The sequence below is a fragment of the Scophthalmus maximus genome, chromosome 7, assembly GCF_022379125.1.
Source record: "Scophthalmus maximus strain ysfricsl-2021 chromosome 7, ASM2237912v1, whole genome shotgun sequence".
NCBI classification, from domain to species: domain Eukaryota; kingdom Metazoa; phylum Chordata; class Actinopteri; order Pleuronectiformes; family Scophthalmidae; genus Scophthalmus; species Scophthalmus maximus.
The window spans coordinates 24,978,102-24,987,891 of NC_061521.1; the positions used below are offsets into that span (position 1 = coordinate 24,978,102).

General features: G+C 44.3%; 1 protein-coding gene across 6 annotated transcripts; it reads left to right on the forward strand.

The window, feature by feature from the left end:
• The first annotated feature begins 281 nt into the window (after positions 1 to 281).
• Positions 282 to 8,062, forward strand: dkk3b (dickkopf WNT signaling pathway inhibitor 3b). Of its 6 annotated transcripts, none has more exons than XM_047333581.1 (8): positions 282 to 753; positions 790 to 1,006; positions 1,838 to 1,954; positions 2,556 to 2,636; positions 5,970 to 6,062; positions 7,174 to 7,318; positions 7,518 to 7,668; positions 7,785 to 8,062. In XM_047333581.1, exons 2-8 carry the CDS (start codon positions 824 to 826, stop codon positions 7,807 to 7,809), a joined length of 795 nt encoding a protein of 264 aa, XP_047189537.1. In that variant the 5' UTR covers positions 282 to 753; positions 790 to 823; the 3' UTR covers positions 7,810 to 8,062. The 6 variants fall into 6 exon arrangements, with proteins under 6 accessions (XP_047189537.1, XP_047189540.1, XP_047189541.1 ...); XM_047333584.1 differs by having other exon boundaries at positions 283 to 720; positions 769 to 1,006; XM_047333585.1 differs by having other exon boundaries at positions 283 to 708; positions 745 to 1,006.
• Positions 8,063 to 9,790: the final 1,728 nt, after the last annotated feature.

Below are 9,790 nucleotides of genomic sequence, written 5' to 3' on the forward strand. Positions count from 1 at the left end.
TGTTTTAATCCATTGTCAACCATGTAAAGCACTTTTAACTGTTATTACAGTCGAAGTGTGTATTGTGTGTAGTGTACAATGTGTATTTATTATAATTATCATTATCGTTATCATTATTATTATTATTATCACCAATAATAATAAATCATGCCTCAAAACCACAATGAACAGTAGTAAACGCATTGATATTTGATCAATCAATGTCTTGAAAACTAGATTGCTTTCCTTAAATCCATCCCATAAATTGTATGTGATAAAGTAAAACATTTTAAAAAGTAAAAAGTGAAACTTTTAGGACTTCCAATCTTTGTTTATTCCACTTGAAATCTACTTCGGTTCGGTAACAGCTTTTATTTCTTTTATTCTCTTCTTCCTGTAAACTGTCCCGTTGAACTTCCTCTGGCAGACCGACCGACCGACCGAACACATCTGGAGCAGCAGCAGCAGCAGCAGCAGCAGCAGCTTCTGCTCTGAGGCCACGACAACTCCTTTATAACCGTTCACCTCCCGACGTGCAACCTGAACCCTTTCCACGCCATTACACGTGGTCCGTGTCCCTCCACAACCCACCACCGCCATCCCTCCTCAGACTTTCCAAATAAAGCGTCTCCAGCTGTGCGCCGCTGTGCGCCGCTGTGCGCCCTCCGTGCGTCACACCGCTCCACACGGGCCGCGCAGCGCAGCGGCAGCAGCGAGGACCAGGACGAGGACCAGGACCAGGACCAGGACGAGGACCAGGACCAGGACCAGGACCAGGACCAGGACGAGGACCAGGACCAGGACCAGGACGAGGAGGACGAATCAAGGGGAAAGCGAAGTAAAGATGTCCGGCACCACGCTGCTGCTCTCGGTTCCTCTGGGTCTGTGCCTGCTGTGGGCGACCGGCGGCGCGCAGATGCCCCGGGACGCGCTGGAGCGAGGCGCGGTCAGTCTGAACGACATGTTCCGCGAGGTGGAGGAGCTGATGGAGGACACGCAGCACATACTGGAGGAGGCAGTGGACCAGGTCTGCGTCACACTTTATATGCAACTGGACAAGGGCTGCGTTTGTTTAGTCAAAAGCTCCAAAGATGTTGCGGCTATTTTTATATCATAAACATCAGTTATGATGACATGAAGGGATAAAACTGTGTCATGTGGGTGACAGCGAGTTGAATGTGGTCAGTTTCATTTTGACCACCACACTTAGGTATGTGCCTTTCAGCATTACACACACTTTCCATGTCTGAGCCACATCATATCTTTGCTAAAGCTGATATTTGTCTTGTCAACATTATAAAAGAAAAGTTAAACTCATAATATAAACTGTCTGAGAACGATACACGACAAAGCCTTTTTTTGTTTTTGTTGGATTTTCTAATAAGCCTCGTGTCTCCGCCAGTTGTCTGGTTTTCATCCGTCTGTGAGCTACCGGGGAACTTTTCCCTTCACGTCGTCCAAGAACCGTAGATTAATATCAGCCAGAGCTGCCGTGTGTCAACAAACATATAAATATTTGGCCTGTTCCCACCTCAATGTACCCATACGCATTTCTTTTCACATGCTATTGTACAGTACAGTCTAGACCACCCACCACTCCGATTTTATTACTTTTTCTTACTATTCTTTAACTTATTTGTCGGGTTTATGTCTATTCTACGTGTAAGTTCACTGACAGCAATGTCAAACCAGAGTCAATCTCCTTATCCGTGGCCAATAAAGAAGATTCTGACTCTGAAACTGTCCTCGGTTAAAGCCACACAGCACCTTGTTTGATGGAAATAGAAAATGCTGGACTATCTTTGAGTGAGATTTATTCATGGCTTCCTGGTGTATCCTCCCATTCCATATCCTACAGATAAATACCGAGAGCGCTAAACTGTCATCGGACCTGCTTCTCGGCTACAACAACGGAACTAAGGAGATCGTCCAGAAAGGAAAAGGAGTCGCTCGGGTCCTCGACCGGACCGACAAGGTACGGGTTGACTTTTTACAGTACTACGTTAAAGTCCATTCATTTCGCTGACGCTTTTGCTCAAAGCGACTTACAACCTTCGATTTTTGGCCTTGCCCTGGAATCAAACCCTGACCTCCTGTACCAAGGTCAGCGGTGTAACCCGCTCTGCTGCTGTATGGTCGTTCATCTTTAGGACCTTGTTTTTTTTTGGGGGCTAAATCTGGTCGGTCAGTCAGATCCTTAATTTAGCCCAAACATTTGGTGGAGACGTTTTTTCAACGAGCAGAAAATGAGTTTTAAACTTTCACTCTTCAACCAAATCTAGTCGCGGATTTCAGACGCAGGCAAAGACGTGTTTTAAATGTCTTCACAGCTAGTTTATTGCCGGATGGTTTAGAGGTTAACATGACGATTACGATCTTTAAATTCTCTGAGTGGATTTAGGTTTTTAAGGGATTTTAAGGATGCGTTTCCATCTTTTCCATTAGTACATGTAAGGTGTCTTTGAGTGTCCTGAGAGGCGCCCATAAAAAAAACCCCATTATTATTATTAAAAACAAAAACTACATTTGTATATAATTGCTTTTCTGTTTTTTTTTTTAATCTTTTACATTTACAGGAAACCTACAACAAAACCGGAGAGACCCATCTGCCACACATCCGTACGGAGATGTCCGGTCCATGGAACAGTGTGGCTCACGTGAGGGGTTTTTTTTAACCTTCCCTGTCTATGAAGAACTGTTGCTGTTTGACTCTGGACTCCACAAACCTGCGTTTGGTTTTTCGCGCAGAAACAAACCAGAAAAATCCCACATGTTCCAGTTTCAGGGCGAATGTAATGATGCAAACTGTGAAGGCGACCGGCCGGAAAAAGCCAAAGAAAGGCCTCGACTCCTCGACGTGTTTCATGACATTCCAGTCAGCATCTGTCATGTTGTACTTTTGAATCAAATTAAATCCATTAATTCAAAGCAGGTCAGTTTAATGGGACGCTTCCCCTCAGTCTTAAAAAGATCCTCAGGGAACAGGACGGTGAATCTGTGTCTTCTCAACTCGTTGTTATAAAGAACTAAAGGATCGTCCAGCGAACAGACCAGACCCACCGTGTGCTGCTCCTAGTTCATTATGGCTGCCCTGCTTTGGCTTCTTATTTACAACGGCGGTTCTGATCTTTTGCTTTCCTGGCAGCCGTACAGAAAGTGGTTACGTTAATGGACCTTCTTACTGCTCGGGGGGGGGGGGGGGGGGGGACATGAAAGAAGAGAAAAGAAAAAGCCAGACGGGACAAGCTCTGCTCCTCTGAAATGACGAACTGCGAAGACATTTCAGCCTCTATGTGGACACTTGAACTACACCTGAGGAAGTCACAGTAAAATCCACAGGCGTGTTGGATACTGGACCATTAAAAACAGATTGTGTACCAAAGGGCACTTGGCCTGACCCCAGCTCACTGGGCAGGGGGCATTTGAGCTGCGCTCTGTGCCACACTAATGGACCCAACAGGGCCCTAAATGCCTCATATGACGGAGTCACATAAAGAATTGTGCCCCGTCAGTTATTTAAAGCGGTAATTAAAACTTGTTTCGGTGTTAAAACTGATTGCACAGTGCGAAAAGATCATGTACATTTCTTCTAGCCAGAAGCCTACGATCTCGTCTGGGTCTAGACGGGAACAGAGAGCAATGGACTATTTTTTACGAGCAATACTATAGAAATCAAAAATGTGGGCTAAGGGAGCTCAGGCATAATGTGAGCACATAGACTCAGTCCTCCCAACAGCAGTGTTCAGTATCTTTGTTCGTGTGCTCGTTTGAGCAAAACAACTGCATCGGTTCCATCATGTTATTTTAAAGAACTGCTGATGAAGTCAGTTTTACCACTAAACCAAGTCTTAGATTGGAAGTTACACAGACTTATAATCTAATGCTCAGTCAGTCCAGTCTATATGACTTTCTCTCTCCTAAGTGATTTGCGGAGACAATATTTTGCATCGAGAGGTATAATTTACTAGTGGGCCAATGGCTGAATAGTCATCTGGCATTTATTAAGATAATTGCGCGGTTTGAAGGTCGTGCGGCCGCTATTTGTAGTTTCCAGTGCGCCTCAATAACGGAGGAAGGAAGGAATGTCATTTAAAATTCTTCTTTCACCTATTTTTTCCATGTCACTTCCAAACAGGAGCTCTGTGAAGTTGAATGTCCGAAGTAGGAAAGAGGGTGAAGGGAGTTTTGAATGAGAACCAGGAAGTGATCGTGAGGGAAACAAGGCAGACAAACCAAAACCTCTCTCGTGCTTGTGTACAGTATCGGTCCGTGTGTGGTCAGACCAAGTATCAACCCACAGCGATGTCACCCATTGGTTTGTGAGCTGACGTTTTGAAGCCAGGAGTTTGGGCATCTTGGTTTGTTTGAACCCGTGGTCCACTGCACGACCACAATGTACAAAATGAACATCACGTTGTGTGTGGAAGAAGACTTGAAACTTGAGATTGAACCATTAACTCCTCGGGAAAATGTTTCCTGACGTTATAAATCAAGTGAGAAGTAGAGTCACTTTCTCGTAGACGTCTGTAGGAACAATCAGAGGAGTCGCCCTCTGCTGGTGACTCCAGAGAATACAGGCTTTCAGGCACCTCCGTGTTGACTTCACTGGTGACTACGTCCATTTTTATTTACGGCCAATGATAGAAACTGACTTCTTTTTGCAACCAGTGGAGTCGCCCTCTGCTGGTCGTTCGAGAGAATACAAGTTTCAGGAACTTCCCACATTGACTTCACTTTCCTGGGCACAGTGACTACGTCCATCTTTGTGTACAGTCTACAGATCTGGCGGGTCACCATGCCAACGAGAACCCACATAAAAAAAAAAGTATAATAAGGAAACAAAAATAATGTGAAATATTTATAAATTTGCAAGAGAATGGGAATGTTCGTTTCTCTGCATCCGTGTGTGGAGCTGCTCCGACACTCGAAACTCCCGTGTCTGACTGACGCGGTTCATCCAGCCTCAACCATGCGAGCTGTTTTTCCGAGACTCGGTTTCTGTTTCAGTGTTGGTTGCCCAGAAAGAACAACAACATTAAAATGGTTCACAGCAGGTTGGTGCTGCTTTTGGCAGAGAGCGTTTCCTCTGACGACTGGACAGGAGTCAAACTGCAGCCAAAGAAATTTCTGTCTCGCCTTCCAAAAACTCGACGAAGCCCAAATATACAAGTCATAATCACACAGCAGGGGGAACAATTTCATTTGTCCTGGAAGTTTGCAGTGTGCCACATTCCCCGTTTTGCTGCACGTTGTATTTGATGTTCCTGTGCATGTAAAAGCGAAAAAAGCAAACACCTTTATGATTATATTTGTTTCCTTTTCTCTGAGACTTCTATAAAAACAACCCGTGAGTCGCCCTCTGCTGGTGATTTGAGAGAAGACAGGCTCCAGCTACTTCATTTTCTGAACACAGTGACTACGTCCATCTTTTACATAGAGTCTATGAGCGCAACCCACATTTGATTCAATTTGCATTCGTCTTCTTCTTTTAGTTTAATGGCGAGTGGCGCCTAGCGTTTAAGGTGCATTACCACCACCCACCACCATGCTGGAGCGTGGTGAAAAACGCAACTAAATTCTCTTCCGGACTCTTTCAGAAACTCAAACATAGATCTGTAACCTTTCCCTCCTCAACGCTGAACAAATTCCCCAGATTCAAAACTTCCACCCCACATTTCTTCAATTGCCTTTTTCCGATTTTTTCCCTGACAGCTGTCAAACTTCGGACAGTGACAACGTAACACGCTCTACACTTTCTTCCAGTCATTCAATTAAATGCCTCCTCTCATTTAACCCCCGTCAGTCTTGGAATGATTTGTCGCTCTCTGGAATTTCTCCCTATCACTGTCATTCCTCCAGCTTCGCTCATCACCTCCTTCGTTTCCCCTCATCCCAGTGCTTCTGCCAGGCCCTCGTGATGTCACTCCTTATTCTCGCTTTAGCCTTGGCTCTGTAACCATGTGCGTAACTGCTGTAATCTCCCCTCGCAGGAATGCATGGTGGACGAGGACTGCGGTGACCTGAGATACTGCCTGTACGAGATCGAGAGCTCCAAGTGCCTCCCCTGCATACCGACGGACATGGTGGGGAGTCAGTCGGTGTTGATTTTGTTCAGTTAAAGCTGCACCGTTCAACTTTTCTATCTCCAGCAACGCGTCGAATTTAACGGCGACGGGCTCACCGAGAATTGTCGATGCTCTACAAAACGTTTGAGAAACTTCTACATCGAGATCACTTGGACAGTTTCACGTTTTAATGTAAATGAATGACAAACATATAAACCGCTGTGAGACATAGATACATAAATAATATGCTTCGTCCTTCTTTGCCAAATACATTATATTTTGATAATTCCAAGAAACCGACCTGTAGACACGATTGAACAGATGACACTCCAGTTAAAGGGGCAGTGAGCGATTCTAAAGCGAAACAACAAATGGAAAACAAAACTCTGGTGCGGGCCGCACCACACAACACTAAGACTGCAGTTTGTAAACATCACTCGTCGTGAGGTCGCGGGTTCGCGGCCCGACCAGAGCAGAATGCTCACAACAACAACAACAACAAAGGGAGGAACAAGCTTTCTCCAAAATCGCTCACTGCCCCTTTAAGGCCAAGTGCAAAACATTAAATATGTGTAAAAAAAAAGCTAAATTACTTTGCACTAAAACGGTTAGAGTGAACACTCCTGTATTAGCAGAAACATCTTGGATGTGAAAAGATCCAGGGTTTTTTCTCTTCGTGTAGCAAACTTGACTTTTTGGTGGATTTTTTATTTGTTTTTGTCAAACAGTTTTTGAATTTGCATGAATGAAGTCGGCAGCAGCAGTGAGATAAATAAAATCTGCCGGCTGTGCTGCTCTTTGATTTCCCCCCCGATCCCCAGTGAAACCGCAAAGCATTTTGTTTCTGCTCTGCGCCATGAAGCGACTTCCATTTGTCCAGTAAAGCAGATCCACTGTTCATCATGAAATATTAAATATATAAGTCACGTGTCTAATTGAACCGACTTCATCTTATTTGTCTTATTAACTAATAATACAATGTGTGTTAATTAAAGCAGCGGCGTGAATAAAAGTACAAAAAAGGGAAATAATGAAAGTAACTGTGTGTGTGTGCATGTGTGCGTGCGTGTGTGTGTGTGTGTGTGTGTGTGTGTGTGTGTGTGTGTGTGTGTGCGTGTGTGTGTCTCAGCCCTGCACGAAGGACGAGGAGTGCTGCTCGGAGCAGATGTGTGTGTGGGGCCAGTGCACGGTCAACGCCACCGGAGGAGAAGAGGGAACGATCTGCCAGGCTCAGAGCGACTGCCGGCCCGACCTGTGCTGCGCCTTCCAACGAGGTGAGCTCCTCCGAGAGACGGAATTTCGGATCATGTGATGGCGGAAGAAGTCGAAAGAGTTGCAGGAAGGAACGAAGGGTCAAAATCCAGAGATTAAACATAGTCCGAGAGTAAAAACTTCAACCTGGAGACCGCCACGGGAAACAAGGCAAAGTCCCGGCCTTTCCTTACTCTCGATCTCCGCTGCTTCGTCCTCCAGAGCTGTTGTTCCCGGTGTGTAACCCCAGACCCGGGAAGGGGGAGTCCTGTCTGAACTACCCCAACCTGCTGATGGACATGCTGGCCTGGGACGAGGATGTGCCCCGCGACCACTGCCCCTGTGCCGACCTCCTCCAGTGCCGACCGCACGGGTGAGAGACAAACACGTCGCTGTTGAGTTGAGGTTGTTTAAATTAAATGTTCTCAAATTCCCCGTTTTCTTCTCTCTCTCTCTCTCTCTCTCTCTCTCTCTCTCTCTCTCTTACAGTCGTCGATCTGTTTGTGAGGAGTAGAAACTGGAAGGAGGACGTTTTTTTTGTTAAACTTCACGACCTTCATGTCCTGAAGCTAAACCAAACACTTTTTTTTTTACTGATCGTTCACCAAAGGACCGTCCAACACCTGCTGATCAATACTTTTATTAAAGTACAGGGTGTCGCTTCAGGGCAGGACTTGCACTGTTGTTTTTATTTATGCCTTTACCACCAATCTGTCTTGTATATCATGAAGGGAAAATAATAAAAGACTTGTTTTTCTAGACAGAAAGAGGAACCTGTTGTGGTCTTTCCCACTGATTCGTTTCGGACACGGTCGGATGAGCAGATGATTTATTTGCAATAAGAACTGCAGCAGGTCGCAGCTCTGACCACTAGAGGGCAGACGTCTGCCTGTTTTCAACGTGGATGCGTGTCAGGAAGTGTTTTACACATTCCCACACTCACACTTGTAAACTCACGGACACACGATGAAGATGTTTAGGATGAGGCTGATTATTGTATGATCACACTAACATTGATTTTTGATTTTGGAAATGAACTGATTTGGGATTCATTCCCAGAGAGTTCTTTTTCTTTAAATGTTTTATTTTATTTTTGAATCAGTCTTGTGTCTTCTCAATAGCTCGGTTTGTTTGAGAGCATATTTGCCATTAGGCAAAAAAACAAAAAACAAAAAAACCCCGGACAACATTTCCAGTGTGTAAAAAAACGAACAAAGATCCTGCTGCTGTGTGCAGACCCCTCACTCCCTCCTCGACCCCGGAGCTGCTGAAATGAACACCTCGCTGCTTTAACCTGGAGCCGCTTTGTTTTGTTTTTATAGTTTGTAGAGAACTGGTTTGACTCTTTCTCTTTGCAAACACAGTTCGAGCCGCCTTGTTTGGTCTGTCGTGTGTGCATCACTGTGAAAGTGGAAGCAACACATTTCACAAAGGGTGTGAAGAAGTCAATAGGGACCCGATTAGCAGCACTGTTGCCCCCCGGGGGCCCGTTCATCCAGCTGTGACTTCCTGATATCAGAGTGCAGATGTGACCGGCCACAGTTTGCCGCCGAGTCGATCGAAAAGTGCTTTATTGGCATGAACGTTTCATTAAAACTATGTTGACTAATACAGAAACACAAGAAAGAACAACAAAGAAACACCACGATCGATATGAATACATGAAATCTATATTAGTTAACGACGGGAGATCAGGTGGAAGAGCCTGAATGTGTGTGATTTGATAAAAAAGAGAGTTCAGAGATACAGGAGTTTGGGGGAAATTTGCTGATTTTAATAAATGCCCTTTTTACGATAATAATAATAATGATAAACTTTATTTTTATCACTTTTGGCACCAGACATGTAGATAAAATGAGAATAACACAAATTGACATTCAACTTTCTTTACGCTCTCTGAGCGAGCTGCTCATTTTTGGCTCATTTGGAAATACACAACCGAGTGTGAATAAAAGATATTCCTCATTTCACTGAAGGTTTTAGATTTCATGGGGAAGTGCTTCTTTGGCTCAACGTCAGCTGACCAACAGCGACCGCACGTTCGAGATCATGTGATCGATTCAGTACAACAACAAAAAAAACTATTTTTTGTTAGAAGGATTGTGCAAAAACCACTGAACTGATTTTGAGCAGATTTTTTTTCCGTCGTCTTTTACATGTTTTATGACAAATAAATAATTTAGGTTCTGACCATTTTTCATCAATGTAGTTATTTTGGGATGCCATTTAGCTTATTGACATTTTAAAATACATAACTAAATTTGAATTAGGTAAATGTCCCTCATTATGGTTTATATTATAGTAGGAAGCCTGCGGAGATTCTCATTCATCCATTCAGTCAGAGGAGAAATTTTTTAGGAGGAAGTATGGTGGGGTTTTTTTTCTTCTTCCTTGTTGAGTTAATCTGCATTTACCTGGATAACGTCCATTACTTATTCACCAAATTCAATGGCGGGAGCTCAAGAAGCTGTTGTGTGAGCTGCCGTTTGGTTCAG

Excerpts from the sequence above, each read along its gene's own strand:
- dkk3b (XM_047333581.1), top strand. The coding sequence starts at position 824 with ATGTCCGGCACCACGCTGCTGCTCTCGGTTCCTCTGGGTCTGTGCCTG. Across the intron at positions 1,007-1,837 it reads TGGAGGAGGCAGTGGACCAG|ATAAATACCGAGAGCGCTAA; the intron begins GTCTGCGTCACA and ends CATATCCTACAG. Across the intron at positions 6,063-7,173 it reads CCTGCATACCGACGGACATG|CCCTGCACGAAGGACGAGGA; the intron begins GTGGGGAGTCAG and ends TGTGTGTCTCAG.